General features: G+C 33.7%; 1 protein-coding gene and 1 long non-coding RNA gene across 2 annotated transcripts; both read right to left on the reverse strand.

Annotated features, from left to right (window-relative positions):
• Positions 1–7,704: 7,704 nt before the first annotated feature.
• Positions 7,705–8,923, reverse strand: LOC114745694 (ATP sulfurylase 2-like). The gene is made up of 3 exons (XM_028933856.1): positions 8,912–8,923; positions 8,536–8,556; positions 7,705–8,222 (listed from the first exon to the last, which is right to left on the reverse strand). Exons 1-3 carry the CDS (start codon positions 8,921–8,923, stop codon positions 7,848–7,850), a joined length of 408 nt encoding a protein of 135 aa, XP_028789689.1. The 3' UTR covers positions 7,705–7,847.
• A 1,438-nt stretch (positions 8,924–10,361) lies between these two features.
• Positions 10,362–17,484, reverse strand: LOC114745683 (uncharacterized). Its single transcript, XR_003740227.1, has 3 exons — positions 17,473–17,484; positions 12,326–12,332; positions 10,362–10,728 (listed from the first exon to the last, which is right to left on the reverse strand). It is a non-coding gene; the product is annotated as an uncharacterized LOC114745683 (long non-coding RNA).
• Between the last annotated feature and the right edge of the window lie 3,182 nt (positions 17,485–20,666).

The following is a 20,666-nucleotide window of genomic DNA, read 5'->3' on the forward strand; positions in this document are numbered from 1 at the left end:
AGCTACTTATGGAGGCTTTTACTAAGCATATAATCATCAGCAAGTGAGGAACAATCACTAGCAATCTCAACAAGAATCATATTGATTTCATAATCAAGAAATTATGTACTTAATGTAATTATCTGAACATATTTGCAAACTTCAGGTTGCAAGTTGATCATAAGCACCTGCGACCATTTTATAGATGCATCTTTCACTTATAGAGTATTAATTTGGTCCACATGGTGTCTAAATGGGCCCATATATAAATATGATACATTATAAATCTGTACGGATCTGATTTTGAGCATAGCTAGTGATATTCTCTTTGAGAACAAACACCACATAAAAATTCTTGAATCACATATCATTTTAAAGAATCTTTTGGTTCTTTAATAAATGACAATGCACTTTTTTTTTTTTTTGATATTTTGCATCATTATGATCCGGGATAATCTGACCAGTCATGCCAAACTATGAATGCATAAACTTCTGGTTTATTGTAAAATTATTCTCAATTATTGATAAACTTCTTGTTACCATGTTATATTATTTATTTTTTTTTTTTAATATTCCATAAGGAGTATGTTATCAATTATAGATTTTATCTTCAGGATAATAAATAATGATATAACTCTTCTAGAGCATTAGTTTTTATCTTTTACCCAAATGGTAGAAATCTGTGCACTCATGGAAGGTTGAGCGCTACTGGCTCTTCTGGAGCTTTTTTCAAAAGGAACATGAGATATAAGGAATGAAATTAATATTAATAATAACAAATTTCATCTAACATGATTCATACTTGTATTTCAACAATCTCCCCCTCAAGTGTGAGTCATATAAATATATTTTTCTTATTTCTGTATTTCAAATACAGTGAATAATATATAGTAAGCTAATAATATATCTTTAACTTGGAAATCCAAATGCTTCCTGATTCATATATAATAGTAGATTTAAATCCAATTGAGCTATCACTTTAAGACCCTTTGATAAGCAAATATTCTAATATAAATGTTTGTGGGTCATAATTTTTCATTATCAATTTCTTTTCTGCCCACAAAAATAATGGGAGGAACTACATTAGTTATTCAAGAACTATATCGATTTTGTTACTAGTTCTTCATGAATTATATCAACATTTTGTTATTAGTTCTTCTGGAACTATATCAATCTTTTGTTATTAGTCCTTCTGGAACTATATCAATTTTTTTTTATTATATATAGTTCTTCAAAAAAAATGCTATATATAGTTCTTCAGGAACTAAAATATATTATTATTTCACCATATGATATACTTCACTTTTTGTTATACCCCTTTTTTTTCAAAATATGAAGCATATTTTTTTTGAACAAAAAATATATATTTTCTCGATATTTCGTTATTCAAAAACTTTATTTCTTTGTATATATGTAATGCTTCAAAACTTATTTATAAATTTATAAATTCAACGAAAAAAAAATCTATAAGGACTAAAATCAAACTATATAGTTAGGAAGATTTGAATCATAAGCCTTCAGGGCTATTTATAAGTCATTAGACTTCAAGACTCTATATTGAAAATTATATATATTTTTTAAAGATCATTTGTGTCACTTCATATTTAAACCATGAGCCTTTAGGGCTTTAAAAATATCATAAGTTATTATTTTCATGTCACTCAATAACATGAGTGTAATGGCTGCTGGCCATTTACTAATAAGAAAATTATAATATTAATAAATGTCAAATTAAATGCCAAAAATATATGAGAATAAGATAAAAATAAAACTTGAATTTCAAATTAATTAAATATAACATGAAATAAAAAGAACAAATAAACTCTTTTACCAATACATCCTTCACTATATAGTCATTAGTTTTCTGGGCTACATTATTTATAATTCTAATTATCATAATTTTTCTTTTATAAACAAACCATATAATGATCCTTCTCATAATCAAAACTATATGGCTTCATGCCATTTAATAAAGAAAATAAAGATACATGGCATCTAGCTATTTAGTTTTAAAATAAACAAAAAAAAATTAAAGATATATGGTTTCTGACCATAAGATAAAACTTTGATGTTATATGGCTTCAGGCCAATTAATAAAATAACAAAATTAAATATTTATGACTTCTAGTCATAAGATAGAAAATCAAAATTATATGAATGCGAACCATTTAATAAGATAAAAGAAAATTTAAATATATATAAATGTCTTCTGGCTATAAAATAGAAAATTCAACATGATATATATAAATAAAGAAAAATTATATATATATATATGGCTTCTGGCCATAAAATAGAAAATACAAATTATATCGCTTCTAGCCTTTTAATGAGATAAAAAAAAATTCAAATATCTATGGCTTCTGGCCGTAAGATAGAAAATCAAATTTATATGGCAACTAGCCATTTAATAAGATAAAACAAAATTATATATATGGCTTCTGGCCATAAAATAGAAAATTCAAATTACATGGCTTCTAGCCATTTAATAAGATAACAGTAATCAAATATATATGGCTTCTAGCCATAAGATAGAAAATTTATACGTAAATACTTCTAGTTATTTAATAAGATAAAATATCAAATATATATGGCTTCAAGTCATTTAAAAAAAATAGAGAATTAACCATATATATATATGGCTTCTAGCCATAAGATAAAAACTCAAAGTTGTATAGCTTCTGGCTATAATATAAAAAATCAAAATTATATGGCTTTTAGCCATTTAATTTGAAAAGAATGTAAAATCAGAGTTATATGGCTTCTAGCCATTTAATCTCAATGAGATGAGAACTTAGAACTATATGGCTTTTGGCCATTTAACTTTAGATGATAACTCTTTTAAGATACTGCTAGTATCCATTGGAACTTCGGGTTCCATCAAAATAGTGACATCTGGTCAATAAGAAATAGAGGGGGAAAAAATCTCCAATCATAGCCATGGAACCCGATGTTTAAAACAACGGTAGATATTTTTTTTTTAATTCCATATAATGGCTTAGATTATCCTAGATAAATTGAATAGGAATACGGATACTCTGAAACACCATATATGTGATACTCGAGATATTTTTATTTGAACAAAGCAAGAGATACTCCAAAAAAATAATATAGATGAAGCTCTAAAATTATGCTGGAATAGAAAGGTATATCATACGCACCTTGGTTAGAGCTTCGTGCTGATAGCGTGTTATAAATAAAGAAGAAATAGAAAAGAATCATACAAAGGAAGAGAGGATTGATAAGAGAGAGTCTTTCTCATTCCATTCAAAAGTACACAATACATTATACATGACCTCTATTGATATGTACAGCTTTACATCTTTGATAGAATCTACAGATTACATGATAATATGAGATAATTGTGGGATATAGAGATAATGGGAGATATTAGAGATTATAGGAGATATAGGAAATAAAGGGAGATATATGGACATCCACAAAGATATCATTATATTCATAACACAAATTTATATTATATATTTATATACAATAATTGTTAGAGAATAATTAACATTTGTTGCCAAAGAAAGAAAATAATTAAAAATAAAATTATAAAAACAAAGATAGTTCTTATTGGGAAAATATTTTTGGCCAAATTATTGGGAAAAATTTGAAAATACGTTTTAGTTATATTTAAATATATTTAATGGATAAATACAAATTTAAAATTTTTGAAACAAGATAAGATTACGTAACTAATTGGTTCATAAGTTTTGTACAATTTGATATCTGACTGAGTCGCAAACGTGGTTTATTTGTGGGGCAAATGTTAAATTAAATTTGACGAGTTGTCTCATCCGCTTGATAATTATTGTCCTCATCAACTATACTTTCATGTTCAGCTTTTATGACTTGCTCATCATAGATCAAACCGTATCGAGTCACTTGGAAGCACCTGTTGAGCCGGCAACTAGATTTGACTCGAGAACCGGACGAATTTTCAAAAACTGGACGAATTCATTACACTTTATTGTGAGCTCCAAAGGCAGAGGAAGAAAGAGAATGATGATTACCTGTCACTTGGAGTTGAAAAATGCACTGAATAAATAGATAGATCCAGAAGCTTTCTGGTATGAAGAACTTCACCAAGCACAAAAAAAGAAATTTAATGAATATTTTGGGAGGGTAAAAGAGCAGTTGAAAATCGTACTACCACAGCGAGAATACTCGTTTTCCTAACCATCAGCGTTAATAGTCACCAATGATAATCCATATATAGTTTTTTTTTTTTTTTTTTATGTATAACTCTAAACTATATAAAATAAGATATCACATATAGGTTAAATATCTCATTTTCGTTTCTTGAAAATATTTTTATTTTTAATTTGTATTCTTTTTATTTGAAATAAGTAAAATAAATATAAACAATATTTATTTATGTATTATATATCTACAATTTATGCTCTGCCTCCGAGTTTTATTATTATAAATAAATATTTTAAGATGTTATATATATCACACTTATACTTTTATTTTTAAGTTATTTAAAATTTTATATTTTATTTTTCATGTAGAGGCTTGTTTCATGAATAGTTTGAATCATAACGCTTCCAAATGTATACTCTGAGGGGTTAAATGAAGAATATTATATTTTGGTATTAGAGCCAGGTTTCTAGCAATTGTTTAAACAGAACAAAGGCTCTTGTAAAGATTGTGGTAAAGGTTTAAATGGAACACTGATACAAGCAAAGCCCGGTATGAGAGAAAACCTTTCTTAGGAAGTAATGGGTTATTAGGATTGGTCCAATCAAGGTTAAGAGATTGAAATGATTTTTTTAGGGGAAATGGATATAGAGGAGAAGTAAGGAATGATTGAGAGTAACTTGAGAGATAGCATAGTAAGCCAAGTAGGGTTAGGAGTCTATACTCTAATAGCATTATATAAAAATTAAATATATATGTATAAATGAATTTTATAGAAATTTACTTTGGACAATTCAAGAGTGAAAAATACCTAAAAATAAAAATTGATCTTATTAAATATTGAATATCGACCATTCTATTTTTTCATTTAGGAAAAAAAAAAGATGAGAGGATCGAATTGAAGTAATTAACAGATTAAGACCCATTTAGAATGATTTATAAATAACTTTAAAATCATGATTTATAGAATATGAGATAAATATGTGAGAAGAGTTTTGTCTTAATTTATATAAAACATGCTTATAAATAATTTTAAATACTATGCCAAACAAGTCTTAAAATTCCCTCCATCATCCTTATTATGCCCTCCTTTTGTCTTCGCTATCATTGAATAAAAATCTAATGGTAAATATTTAATATTTATAAATTAAATATTATTATACTTCTTTGGTGCTTAATGTAGGATGTAATTATTGAGTTGATCTTAATCCTAAATGTAAGACTTTTTTTTGTACTTATCATTTTTTTAAATTATCCTATTGATACTCTATCAACTATAATCACATATAATTCATGTATAACAATAAAGTTCAAATCATAGAAGGGATTATATGGGAGAGAACCATTTTAAATTATAAATTTTGATTCAACTCTAATAGCGTTTTAGGACTAGATCCGGAGTTGAAATTTATAAGAGAAGATGTTTAGAGCTTCGTCTTTTGTCATCGGAAAAAAAAAAAAAAAAGTGACGGGGCAGCTTATTGATGGGAGGTAGGGCTGCTTATTTGACTTCTGCTGTTTTGCCTCTTTCTTGTTAGGATCTGTGTATTAATGTTGATTCTGTGTATCCCAACGTTCAAAAGTAAGAATAAATATGAGCAGTAGGTAAAAATAAAGAATGAGGTTTTGAAATCACGTTTATAAATATTTATAAGCATATTTTAAGTGCTAATAATTTGATTTGTAATTGTGATTAGTAATAATTTAATGAAATTTTAGTTAGGCCAAAAATAAAATTTGTATTAGTCATATTCCTTTATCAAATAAGTACATGCCCGTATAAATATGAAATTTTTAAATCTAGCATCATGTGCCTATAATAGCATTTAAATTTCATCTTTTTCCCAAAAAAAATCATTACAAAAATAACATATTTTATGATATATTTTCCTTTTCTACTTGTTTACAGGCTCACAGCATTATACCTTCCTCTAAATATGAAAGAGGAAAAACTGGCTAAAAAGTTGTTTGGCATTTAAGAAAAGTGTTTTTAAAAAAACACTTTTTTAAATTGAGATAAACTTCTCTACATATTTATTTTGTATACCGTAAAATTACTTTTAAAATCATGGGTTAGGTTCCATCCCTAACTTACCGACGATGTTTGTTTGTAACTTAATTTTGACAATTTTATATTTGCCGATGATGTTTTTTTTGTAACTTAATTTTGACAATTTTATATTTTTCATGATGAATTTTATTATTTTATGTACATTTTCGTATAAATACCTGAAAAATAATGATTTTTGGCTAAAAAGTCCTACTTGAACCCACGGGTTTAAGGACCACTTCATTATAAGGGTGTTTTTTAAGAATTTGGGCATAATTGAGCCCGCCAGTTCTCCTAATGCTAATAATGTTGCTCTCTTTTATTTAAAATTTATCTTTAAAAAAATTGATTGGTTCCATATCAAGTTCGCTAATTATTTAATTTGTGCGCCTTCTCTTTCTTTTCGGAAAGAAGATTGAAGTGAAGGTTTTGTTTAATCTCTCACTCTGGAACAGCAATTCTATATGCCCTCCGCTGCCACAGGAAATCATGGGTTGCGATGCTTGAACACGTCAATATATCTAAATGCTTTCACTGAAAATTATTTATTTTCCAAGTGATTTGCCATCATCTGAAACCCTCACAACATTGAAAAAGAGCATGCTTTTTTCATAATTATAATACTAATCACACCAGAAATTGAACTTAATAGATGCATGTTATGCTCAAAATGAAGCACCTGTTAACTACCCAATTGTGCAAAAGTTTCTCATCACGTCCTCAATATTTTCCCCAAAAGCATCATAAATACGTCTACAGTGTGCAGAGCATCTGGGGTATGACGATGAAAGTCTTTCTCTTTACTTTTACTTGTGCCAACACTCCCAATAATGACAGTCCTCAAAACTGTTGCCTTCTCCATTACGTATCTTACAATTTCAAATTCAGGTTTGAAGCCTCTGAAACCAAAGAGAGCGAACTGCTTCACTTCAACTGAGATGAAATACATGGAGGAACATTAGGTGTCCACAACTCCATCAAATCCAAGTCATCATTTGACTCATCATCCAAGTTATTCTCAACTTGACCACACAAATGGGCATGAATATATGTTACTACTATATGTATGTGGTTATGCAAGGTCATCGTGCCTGGTAGAGATTACATGTAGACAGACACATGTTGGATGGAGAGTTTGGGAAGCCACATAAATGTGTGTGAATCAGTGATGATCTCCGTACAGATAAGCATGTCATGTATTGAAATACAAAATTCACAACTATTAAAGCTGTTGGGAAGACATGAAACCAGTGAGATTAGATGTATGTAATGTTCAAGGTAATCATATATGCAAAGATGTATAATTTAACTTGTTGGGGTATGTAAAATCATGGGCGACTCACAGCATTTAACCACTCAAAGAAGAGGATACAAGGTATGCTTCGGTATGTTGTCCACCTGAAAATGTATCAATTTGAACAAAACTTGGCCCGAAGATTAGGATTTCTTGGTCTGCTGAATGAAGACTGGAACTAAGAATTTAAGAAAACCAAAAGATGTCTCCCTGAATGCATATTCCAGAACAAGACAGATGATCGTGATGACTGACCCATTACCCATTTAGACTTGAAAATTAAAAGGCCAGCTAGTACAGATAATTACACTGCCATCAGAAGAACCACAGATAAATAGTTCCCCACATATATTAATCCCAAAAGTATGATGGAATTACCAGCTACAACAAGCATACAAGGCTGAATAAGGAGGAAATTAACATTTCAAAGACGGTGCTGTGAAGAGATATTTGATAGAGAGGAGCAATAACATAAAGCCGTGAGCCATTACTCACTTTGAATGGCAGGATATTAAGCTTCTCAAGGCCAGGAGCCATGCTGAGCACCTTTTTCCCATGATCTGGGTCATATAAATCCCTTTTCTCAGTTGGATGACCCATTCCAGCAGGATCACGACCTACAATATAGAAGTTGGCACCTGCATTTATCCGTGCCTTGGCATGCCACTGTACTTCAGTTGGACCTGCATAATGCACAGGTGACGGAAATATGGCAACTATAGTAGTCTCAGGATCAAGAACTCCATCTTCTTCGACCTGAGCAGGGAAAAAATGACCTTAAAGAAGCTGGGATAGAATTCAATGGATCTTACATATAGGAGGCAGGCCAAATCATGTCCGTGACTGAGCAGCGAAAAAATGACCTTAAAGAAGCTGGGATAGAATTCAATGGATCTTACGTATAGGAGACAGGCCAAATCATGTCCGTGATTGGGCAATGAGAAATAAATAGATTGTAGCTATGTGAAGGACGGCTTGAATGATTTTTCAGGGTATATGTAACTTTCAATTGTTATAGAACATGTAAGTTCTGTTCGTCCATGCAGTATAAGAAGAACAATTGGATTACCTTGCTATGCTGTTCCAATTTCTATTAGGGTACTTGCTTCACATGCCGTATCTTTGTTACAAAGAGTATTTTCACTAGACTCATTTGATTACATAGGCAGTGGCAATCATCTGTAGGAATTTCAATCCCAGGTTTCTTATTAACTTGAAGCTACAATCATATTCCTCATAAATGTCTTAAAGTCGAAGGATTTCATTTGTTTCTAAACACTATTAAACATTGAAGCATCATTAGAACATCTTCATTTCTCTATTCTGATTGCCAGTGCAATCATTATCTATAACATTCTTATATGTTTCTCATCTTTCTTATCCTCAAGAATATTGCTTGCCTTTTATTTCCTCTATCCTCTCTTATTTCGTGATCAGTCACTTACATGATCGTGCATTGGTCATCACATTATCCAACGGGCATAATCCTTCGAATGTCTCTATTGTATAATAACTAGGTCAGGTATCCACTTCATCGGTAGTCTCCTCATTTCAACTCTAGCTAAAAGACTTCTATTGAGTCATCATGTAATTAGGGTTTCTAACATTTGAGCCATCACTTTTATTCATAATCATCAGCCTCATATTTTCAGGCTGCATTCCGAATCAAATCATTATCTAAGATACTTAGTTCTATTTTTCCTCAATAAGTCTTGTTAAAAACAAAATAGTTTGACTGTTGTCTTAGATAGGTCATCAAAAAGTGATTCACTAAACCATCCAACCTCTCATTTTGCCTTTTTGTCTTGTGATGACTTGTGCCCTCATGACAACATACTTACATCGTCTCGCTTACCTCATGCTTACATCATCACATAGTATATTCTTAATCTAACCATACCCGTGTCTTTCATCCATTAAAACAGATAATGATATTTATTTCAGAATAGCTTGACCAAATCCCTTTTACTGGTGCACGACACTAAGAATATATCTCTAGGTGCCAATATTGTCCATTCCTCATAGGGGATTTCTTTAATTTTTTTTAAGTCAAAAGTTAGTCTTTAAACAATTTATTTTGACATTCTTTGGATAGTGTATAAATATACTTTAAATTCTATCAAAGCTAGCCTCAAACTTCATAACCATCCATAAAACATAACTTCAACATCAAATTTTCTGTCTATCCAACTCATATATCATGTAACATAAATGAAGAACGAACTGTTAGTAGTATTAGGTCCACTTTAAAAATTAACCGAATTAATGCAGTACAGTGCACAATCCGGGTCGTATTCATTTTAGAGAGCCTTTAAAAAGATCCTAAGTAACTAAGTATGCAAAAGAGAGAAAATTGACTTGAAAAGTGATTGATTTTCTTTTTAACTAACTAATTGGCAAAATTTAAGAGGATGCAAAAAGAGTAAATTTTTTTTTGGATTTTTAGTTTATAAAATGGATATGAAAGAAATAAATAAAAAGAATTAACGAATGATAGCAAATGGAAAAGCAAACTTCTAGCATAATGATTAAGGCTATCATTACTTCAATTAATTCGGGAGTTAGCTAAATTCAATATCAAGTCATCTTGCATATTAATTACTCACAATTAGACTGTTTCAACACAATTAGTTAAAGAGAATCAAAGAAATGCAATTAACATTTTTAGTCCAATAACCAAACCACCTTAAATTACCACTAAATATTCACAATAATTTCAAAACCTAATACAATGTAAGAAATTAAAACCAATCACAAAATAATGTTAAATGCTAATTAAAAATTCCAATAGCTACAACCAATCTCAATACAAATATAAATCATCACAGCACATCCAAACATTATAAAGTTCATCCTAAGACCTAGGAATCATTAATACAATGAGAGGAATGAAAATTGAAAAAGCTGAAACTCCCCTTTAAAGCTCCAAGTTCAAGCCATCACCACTGCTCCAGAGGATCATGAAATTCAGCCACGGTTTGCCATAAGGAATGCCACAATCAACGTTCTGTTACGGGCTACCATGGAGGAACGCCGAGAAGGTGATAATGAAGCCGACGGTGATGATGGATTTCAATGGGGATGGGAAATGATGGTTCAGAGTGGTGGGAGTGAAGGAAACGGTGATTGGTTCTAGTTCTCTCGCTGTCACTGATTCTCTGGTCCTCATTGGTTCTGTTATTATGCCGAGAAGAAGAAGAAGATGAAGGCGATGGTGATGATCTGGTCTCTCACTCAGTCGCCTCCAGTCCTCCTCTGTTCGCTCTCCCCAATCCCCCCTGCCGTCACTCCCTTCCATCGAGCACCCCTGGCTTATGAATGAAGATGATCATTTTGAATGATTTAGGGCAGGCAGTAAAACGGTGCGTTTTACTACCTGGCCCTTTTTTTTAATTTTTATTTATTTTTTCTTTCTTCTTTTTTTTCCTTTTCTTTTCTTCTTTTCTTTTTAATTCTTCATAAAGAATCCTGCAATTAAAATTGAAAGATAGGTAGAATTAATTGTTCTTAAAGATCAATAAATCATAATTATGACTAATTTGCCCTTATTATGCACTAATTCAAGTTAAAGCACTAATTAACTCAAATAATGCAATTAAGGACCAATAATAATGACAAAAACCCACTAAAAAGATTTTAAAAAATGCATGTAAAACATAGGTTTGTCAACTCCCCCACACTTAGCCTTTTGCACTCCTGGGCAAAACTCCCCCACACTTGAAATAATGCCCTTAATTTGTCGCCTTGGGGTTACTCCAAAATTGATCGACTTAATGCAATACAGTGCATGATCCGGGTTGTATTCACTTTGAGGAGCCAAAAATGAAATTAAATCCTACTAAATAAATGCAAGCAACCTAAACTACAAAAAGGATTTTGATTTGATAATTGCTAATTAAGTGCCATGAATTAAATTGAAATTAAAATACTTGTTTTTGATATTTTTATATAAAAATGATTAAAATGAATGATGATGAAAGAAATGAAAATGAAACACATGAGTAACAATAATAATAATCAATCGTCCAATTCAACAACACAAGCAATCCTTACTTCAATAGATATAGGAGTTAAAATAATGAATTAAGATTTATACTTAAGCTTTTATTCCAACAACCGACCCACCTTGAATTGTCACAAAATATTTTCCAAAATCCTAAATTACTAACTGCAACTACAATAGTAAAATGGGATTAAGGATGCTAAAAACTAATGCTTAATTAAAACTCTTAAATCCAAAACAATAGAATTAAAGCTAGCTAGAGACATTACGATCCAAGATTCCAGGCTACCTCAGAAAATCACAGTATATTAACTCCAAAGTTAATGTAAATGTCATAACCACAACATTATGATTGAAATTAAAGCTATAAATAGCCCAATGTCAAATGCTAAACAGTAATCTAACTACAATAATCTCCAAATATAATTAGATTAAACAATACAAATTTTTCAATAATCGGAATAACTATCCTAAGACCTAGGAATTGTTAAACAACTATTGGATAGGAAATTAAAGTAATTAAAACTCCCCTTTGATGATCCGAGCTCCTGCCATTGCTGTCAAATTGGAGAATAACAAAGTGCTAGCCACGGTTAGCCATGAGAAATGCTATGATCAATATTTTGCTATAGGTTGCCATGGAAGAACACTAAGAAGGAAATGAGGAAGCTTGAAGAGTTTGCTTTGTTCTCTTTGGTTTTGTTGCACTGAGAAGGGAAGGAGATGAAGTCAATGATGATGGATAGGTGATTTTGTGGGTAAGGAAAATGATGATTAGAATCAGTGGAAGTGAAGAAATGGAATCTGGAGGTGATCGCCAGCGTCACACAGGTCCTCTTACGCCGTCGACCTCTACTTCTCTCCTTCTCTTCTGCTCGCATTTTCTCCTGCTATCGAGCTCCCCTGGTCCCTTCACGCCGTCTTCTCTTTGCCACCAGTGAAAAGACATAAAGAAGATGATGAATATAATTAGGGCAGGTATAGTAAAACGGTGCATTTTACTACCTAGCCCTCTTTTTATTATTATTATTATTTCTAATTTTTTTAATTTTATATTTCTTTCTTCTTCTTTTTTTTCCTTTTTAATCCTTCAAAAAGAAACCTGCAATTAAAATTGAAAGATAGGTAGCATTAATTGTCCTTAAAGATTAATTAACCACAATTATGACAAATTTGCCCCTATTATGCACTAATTCAAATTAAAGCACTCTAATATGAATTATATTCAAATAATGCAATTAAGGGCCAATAATAATGACAAAAACCCACCAAAAATATATGAAAATGCATATAAAAGATAGGTTTGTCAATAAAGCATAGCTCAGGCACACAGTAATAAGGATACCATACTAGGAGCACTTAATTCATACAAAGATGCATCAATACTCAGTTTTTATTACCCAATACTGGGTAATATGAATAAATAACTCATGTTTAATTTAAATACTGTAGCAAAGGAATAACCATTACTTGATTCGTACCTCAAGTTATATGAGGCAGCTTTGGAATCTTATTTGGTGGAAGGGCAAAAGTCCTTCCGCTGTCATGAAGTATCAAGGCATCTGTTTTTTTTATGATAGTGCCTCATATAGTGCCTAGTTTCACTACATTTATAGCAGATATTTGATCCTGCCAGACAAGGCTTGCTCCCATACTATTTCCCACATAGGTTACATCCTTTTACCCTTATTTTAAATTGAATCTTGTTCGTTTACAGCTTCTTCTAGTCCGCTTGTTCATTCGAACTCTCTTCTTTTTAGAAATACTTCATAGTTCGAAATTCCTATTCCCAAGGGTGTCTTCCATCATAACTTGATGGTCCTGGCCACTTCCTATCACTTTGCAGACTTGTACCGCCGTATTGAAATCCCTCAATTACATAGGGGCAATGCGTTCCTTGAGACTAGGTTTGAGACCTTTAGCTAATTTTTCTACATTCCACCTTGTAGCTTGCTGTAAGTAAGTAGAATAATATGACAGATATATATATGTTTAGTTAAATAGCCTTCAAAGGACTCATCTTCAGCTTGCTTCAGAGTAAGGAACTCCATTTCCTTCTTATCTCTTTTAGCTTGGGGAACATATTTTGCGTAAAACTATTCTAAGAATACTTCCCAGGTTATTGAGGTATTCCTTGCCCATAGAGTTGACTTCAAGTCCTGCCACCATTGTTCAGCATCTCCTTTTAGAACCAAAACAGCCAGTTGTACTCTTTGCTCATAAGGTCAATTTATGTTTTGAAATATTGTCCCCAGATTCATAATCCAATCCTCCACTCTTTGAATATCAGCGTTTCCTTTAAAAATAGGAGGTTTATATCCATAAAATTTTGTAATCCATTTTTGCCTTATATCCTCTCTTACAGTTATTCCAGCCTGTTCTGATGAAGGGATTTGGAATTGCATCGGTATTTCAGGGAGTCTTAGGATCGTTGGTTCTAGCTGTGGTTGAGGAATACTAGTTGCTACTGCCACCATTGTAGCTTCCTTAGCTTGTCTAGCCTGTATTGCCATGAATTGCTCCATCATCTTTTGCTGTTCCTCTAAACAATTTGCTAGAGTTTCTAACATATTAGCAGAGGATTTGGCTTGCTCCTCTTGTTACGTTCTTGTTTGAATGTTGGTGTTGAATCTATGCATCTTGATATCTTCTTCAGCATTTAAAGAAATGAGGAAATCACATTTTTAACATTATACCCCTTTCCATTTATTACTATCATAGCAATCATAAGAACTTCACCTTTATGTCAAAATAAATAGCCAAGAACTTGGTATTACTAATTCCTCAAGTAATTTCTGACTATCCTTTTAAGACTTAAAATAGTCTCTTTTCTGTTGCTTCACCCCTATTGAGGTCTCATTACTCCACTAACACACTAAGACATAGACTAACATCCCCTACCTATTTTGCTCTTTTAATGCCATCTTTCTCAAGAAAATTTTCTTGACTTTACTTATATCCTATTCAAACTTTTTCAATTTAGTTATTGTTTTCCCAGAAGGTAGTCTGTCAAATAATGGCCACCCATCTCTCAATTATTCTCTGTCATTCCTGTTAGGATTAAGGTTTTGATGATAACAAAGTGAGTAACTTGTGTTTCAGCATGTTGATCGATCATCTGATCGATCAAGATTTTATCGATAAGCTGATAGGTAATAACACTGTTTATTTAAGAAAACTCAGCAGAAACTTTGATTGATAATGTGTTGATCGATCATTTGATCGATCACTCTTAGTTGCATATAAAAATCGGGGATAAGTCATCGATCACTTGATCGATAATCGGGATGCAAATTTGATAGGTATTTATCGATCACATGATCGATAAACCGGTTATCGATGAGAAGACAGATAAATGGTAATGCACTCTACTCATTCTATGTTTTGCTTTTGTCGCCATTTATCAATCACATTATCGATCATCCGTTTATCGATAATAGATCGAACATTGCCTTATAACTTTTTGTGCAGGAATTTATTTCAGTGGCTTATCGATCACCTTATCGATAAGAACATTTTCGATCTCATGATCGATAATCAACATATATGTATTACATCATGGCTCTTCGATCACCGGATCGATAATCAAATTATCGATAACATTATCGATAACCACTTCATGTTTACTTTGTTTTCACATAACATGATCGATAAATCAATATTTTTTGGTTTTACAAGAATAGGTCTCTTTATCGATAACATTATCGATCAACCCTTTATTGATCACCTATTCGATCAACTCACATAGCCTGTGTTTTCACTAAATATACTTTTGCTTATTGTTTATCGATAAGGTTATCTATCATCCATTTATCGATAAAGTGTTTGAAAATTAGTGTTCCAAAATTTATTTCTATAACACTTTGTTTATCGATAACCTGATCGATCAACAAATGTTCGATCACTTGTTCGATCATAAGGTGATTTCAGTCCAAACCTTAAGTCTCGATATTTCTCAAAATTTATCATATATTTCATTCGACCTTTTCTCAGCCTTCATAAATGTCTTGTTTCACTATTTAAAGAGCTTCAAAATCAAAAGCAACCTTGATCTTCATTGTCTATACATCATAGTATAATATCACTACTTCCTTTTATCGATCACTTGATTGATAAACCATTGATCCATCACTTGATCAATAATCTTAGTTCTCTGGTTCAAAAGTTTTCACTCAGAATAATCGATAACCTAATCGATCAAGTAATAATCGAACATCACTTCGATCAAGCACGTTCAGTTACTACTCAGTGCATCTGACAACTGATTGATTATAACCATAAACTATGAATATTCGTTTATCAGTTGTTTGGATCTACTCTTGATCTTATTCTACGAAGAGAAACTTATTGAATCAATGTATTTTTGCAGATTACAAAGAAAATCCCAACGACACTCCAACAGTTGTCTAAGTAGCCTGTAACCTACCTTGTCAGAAGCATTAATGGCGGAAACCGTTACAACTAGAAAAACACGCAACCGGACTCACAACGACTAGAAGCTCTTCCGTCTAACAGCTACTAAACGACCTCAACTATAAAAGGCGTGAAAAAGCATTAAATGGACAGATTGAATATGCGAGCTACCCTCTGTTAATTTTTACTGTTGCATTCAATACTCTATTCTTCCATAACTTTGAGCTTCAGTGATTATCATTTATTCACTCTGTAAGAGAGTTTATTTACTATTCATTAATCACGTTTGTGTGATACTCAAGGGTGTGGACTCTTGAGTGGGACTGTAACCTTACGGGAAGTAAAAGGGAGTAATTGAGAGCTTCAATTACTATACTGAGGCACCAAGAGCCCGATCAATCTTGAAACATAGTGAAATACTCAGAGGTGTTCTGAGGACTGGACGTAGGTCAAGTGGTTGAGACCGAACCAGTATAAATCTTGTGTCTTCCTCTCTACGGTGAAATCATTCTAAACTCACACTCTATGTTTCCGATAGTTCTTTGTTTTAATTTCGTAAATTTTTATAACTCACCCAATTCATCCCCCCTTGGGTGAGACTGCCACTAACAATTCCTTCTCCTCTATGTCTTCTTCCCTTGATATAATCATTTCAACTTCTCAACCTTGACTAGACCAACTTAGGCAACCCATCCCTTTTGGTTTCTGCACTTTTCTCATAATATAGAAAATCAAACAAACAAATATAATACTGGACATACAGTGCAATACAATGTAATATTGCACTAGCACAATGGCCAATCATGAAACAGCAGTTCAGCACATTTACTCATAAGACATAATTAGAGCATACTATAGTAAGCCAGAACCAGGCATTGATAGCCAGAAGTGTCACACCTCCCTTTGTAAAGCATAATATTGCGAATAGAACCATTCAGAACCATTAATAAGGACTTAAAGGCAAGAAAATTTAAAATTTCAGGCACTTGCCCTCGGGTTACTATTCATCCAACCTTTAATGTTTAGCAAACTTTGAAAATTCATATCTAATTATAGAAAAATAAAAATAAGGTGGTTATAGGTTCTATTTAAAGCTTGTTATATGTTCTCTCAAGGAAAAATATTCATTGATATCTTATTTGCACAAAACAGAGTCAGGAAATAATCAAAGGTGTACTGTTCATTTGGTAACTTTTCAAATTTTCAGAATTTTAGCCTAACTTTGGAAGGGTATAGCTCTTAGCACAAAACTCCAAATTTGATGATCTACCACTTGATTTAAAGCTAAAAATGAGATCTATAAGTTAAGAAAATATCAAGTCCAACTCATTCATTTGATCATTATTTTATGTGTCCCAAATTTGTCCAAATTTTAGGGTATTTTTATCCCTTCAATCCAGTTTTCTTAAATTTTCTTTCCTCTCTTCCATACCATATCAATTCAGCCATACAAAACCATATTTATCAATAGCAATATAATATTATAATTACATGGTCTCAACGTTTACCGAATCCATAATCCATTACAAAATCATATCAAAGTTCATTAATATACAACATAATATTACATAATCATAAAAGTCATATAACTTCACTATCCCAAGACCAATTCTTTGCCCTTCTCCTTGCTTGTTCCACTTCCTATTTGGTGCATACTTTAACAGGGAGCCCCCTTATAGTAGATTTTGGAAAATTTCTCAAGTTCCATAAACATGGATTTTTCTTTGCGAAACGACAGACTTTTTTCATGGCTAACCTCATTCATATTCTTCCAAATTTCACCTCCCAAAAATCAGGGTGGACATGCAAGACCTTCCTAGAACTCGCCCGAACCATGCTAGGACTTGCCCAGACTTATGCCAACCTTACCCAGACCATGCCAGGACTTGCCCACACTTGATCCAACCTTGCCCGGACCATGCTAAGGCCTTGCTCACACCTTAGGAAGCCCTCTATAATAGATTTTGGGAAATTTCTCAATCCACAAACAAGGATACTTTTTCACGAAATGACACATTTTTTTCGTGGCTAACCCCATCCGCATTTTTCGAAATTTTAACTCCCAAAAATCAGGGTGGACATGCAAGACCTTCCCAGGACTTGCCATACCCTTGCTTGGACTATGCCAGGATTTGCTCAAACTTGTGCCAAACTTGCCTGGACTATGCCAGGACTTGCCCACACTTGCTCGAACCACACTAGACCTTCCAAGGAATTGGCCGGAAAAGGGTCAGACTACAGCCTAGAGCTTTCTCCAGACTTAGTATAATTTCTAAGTCCTTAATACTAGACCTTCCCAAGACTTAACCGGAAAAGGGTTGGACTACGACCCAGAGCTTTTCCCAGACTTAGCATAATTTGTAAGTCTTTTAGTCAAGCAATGTAACGTTAGGCCTACTTCACTATTTTAAGAGGAGGATGAGATGGAATGTGGGGGAGGGACAAATCGGGGCTCTCACCCTCTCCAGCGCCCCCTTCCAAGGGGTTTGGGCCCACTCTGCCACTGGGGACGCTTCTTCATACTACAATTCAGACACCAAGGGTGACTGATTCTTATGGTGGGCTATTCCTAGTTCACTCGTCGTTACTAAGGGAATCCTTGTTAGTTTCTTTTCCTCTACTTATTGATATACTTAAACTCAGCGAGTAGCCCCACCTGACCTGAGGTTGTGTACGTGTCTTGGGCCTTCCTCCGCATCGAGGGAGCGCTCATCGTGAGGCTCCTTCTTTGTGCAATGACACGCACATGTCCTGTCTCTTAAGCGCATCTTATTTACTCATCCACTGTGGATTGTGGCCACTATCAATTTGAGCCCTTTTGTTGGCCAGCCGTGAGTTAAGGCTCTCGAGAGGCCATCATACACCATGCTTGTGATGGGCGCATTGGCGACTTTATGTGACACCCAGGTAAACGTGCCCTTGGCCTAGTGGCTTTGGCCACAACTTGATAATTCATAGGATTCTACAAATCACACCAAGTATCACATTTTGCTACATTCTTCATCGATGCGAGAGCCAAGATATCCATTGCTGAGAGTCATTTTAGATGCAAATGGCATGATACACAACGCTGGTCAGCACCGTGCCCAGGCGACCAATGGCGTGCTTTGTTTAGTTGCAGTTCCTTAACGCTTATGGCGGTGGGGTTTTGGTTGTTGGAGCTGGGGTCAGGGCCTGTGCTGATGCACAGGACCTGTCCCTGGCGTGCATGGGTAGAGACTTTGGGACGCCATGGTACCTTCGGCCTTTTGCCCCTGCTTGAGACTTGTGTCAACCGATTCAAGGGTTGCCCTTTTGCTTTGGTATCAACAATAATCCTTCAGTAGGTTAACCTATGAAAACCTTATTACGACTTTTCCTTTCTCTAAATGATAAGTTTCAATAGACTTCTCACAACATCACTGGCAGCAAACCACCCACGTCGTCTCGATCCGAATACTTCACCAGACCATTCAATTGGTAGGAGTGACAGGCAATGTGTACAAAGGGCAAGGACATACTCAGCACGAGTTGATGACTCACACTTCCTAGGAATTCCTCATTAAAGATGAATAATTGCAATGATCTATCCCCATCATGATGAAATTTCAAAGGTTACCCAGGCCTATCGGCCAAGGTTATAGACTTGTTGAATACATCAGTGTAGAGGCGTGCGGCCCAAAACATCTAAGGGGATCATAGACCCGTTATTGCCTCAAACTTGCTTAGCATAAATGGCCATAGTCCCTCTAAGAAGTTGGCCATAGAGGGTCGCATCTGCATAGCTAGTTAGCATGTTGAGGTCTCGTTCGTTAATGAAATTGACCAGACAAATCGCTCTACTAACTAAGAACAGCTATGCAGCACCACCCATAGAATCAAGAAAGAGCTTTTAGTCTGTCAATCCTTACTATGCCTGGACTTAGTAAGTTTCCCCATGTTGAGTCAAATTAAGCCACATGCTCTACTCCTAGTAGTGCCCTTCTGTCAATTCCTTTAAGTTTTAGCCTTGCGACCATACTCCCCTTGGAACCCAAAAACTTTGATTTCTCATAAGGTGCTAGTATAGTCCTATAAGCAACATTCGTTGATCTCTGGTCGACATCGTTTATAGTTGAGACTAGGACGGTATCTGATCGTCTTCGAGCCCCCAACTTTTATTCTTGATTAATAAAAACATCCTTGGCAAATGCTTTCACAATTGTTCATCTTTCATAAATCCAAGAATTTCACCTCTGACTATGAAGTACGAATGTCCCCAACTATCCCTATTAATCATTACTCTGATCCCAAAGGCCAATACAATAGGATCAGAATCATATAATGTTATCTTATACTAATGTATCCGGAGCATAGGCTTGCTTTGAGCACTCTAATTTCTTTAAAGTAACAGTATCAGAGGCACGACTTGGCCAATTAAGGCTAGGAGTGCATCATCGGTAGACCGATTGATCAAGCTGAAGGTCTAACTACGAGCTTCTTAACTACAACAACTTAAATATACGCTATTGGATATGGAATTATCACGACTGCTAGCACCGGACTTGCCCTCCAATGGATCCTCGTTAAGGGATTTAGATTGTACTCATTCCAATTACTAGACTCGATGAGACAGGTATTGTTATTTATTATCACTACCTCCCAGTGTCAAGATTGGGTAATTTGCGCTCTTGCTGCCTTTCTTAGATGTGGTAGCCATTTCTCAGGCTCCCTCTCTAGAATTGAACCCTAATTCTTCATCACCCGTCACCACCTTAGTAGGCCACTATCCTACCATTGAAAGTTGATGGGAAAAAATTTGAATG

Source organism: Neltuma alba, unplaced genomic scaffold, assembly GCF_004799145.2.
Source record: "Neltuma alba isolate B1F8T4 unplaced genomic scaffold, ASM479914v2 tig00004754_pilon, whole genome shotgun sequence".
NCBI lineage: Eukaryota > Viridiplantae > Streptophyta > Magnoliopsida > Fabales > Fabaceae > Neltuma > Neltuma alba.

Coding starts and splice junctions, on each gene's coding strand:
- LOC114745694 (XM_028933856.1), bottom strand. Junction 8,223..8,535: donor AATTGGAACAGCATAGCAAG/GTAATCCAATTG, acceptor TTCCCTGCTCAG/GTCGAAGAAGATGGAGTTCT.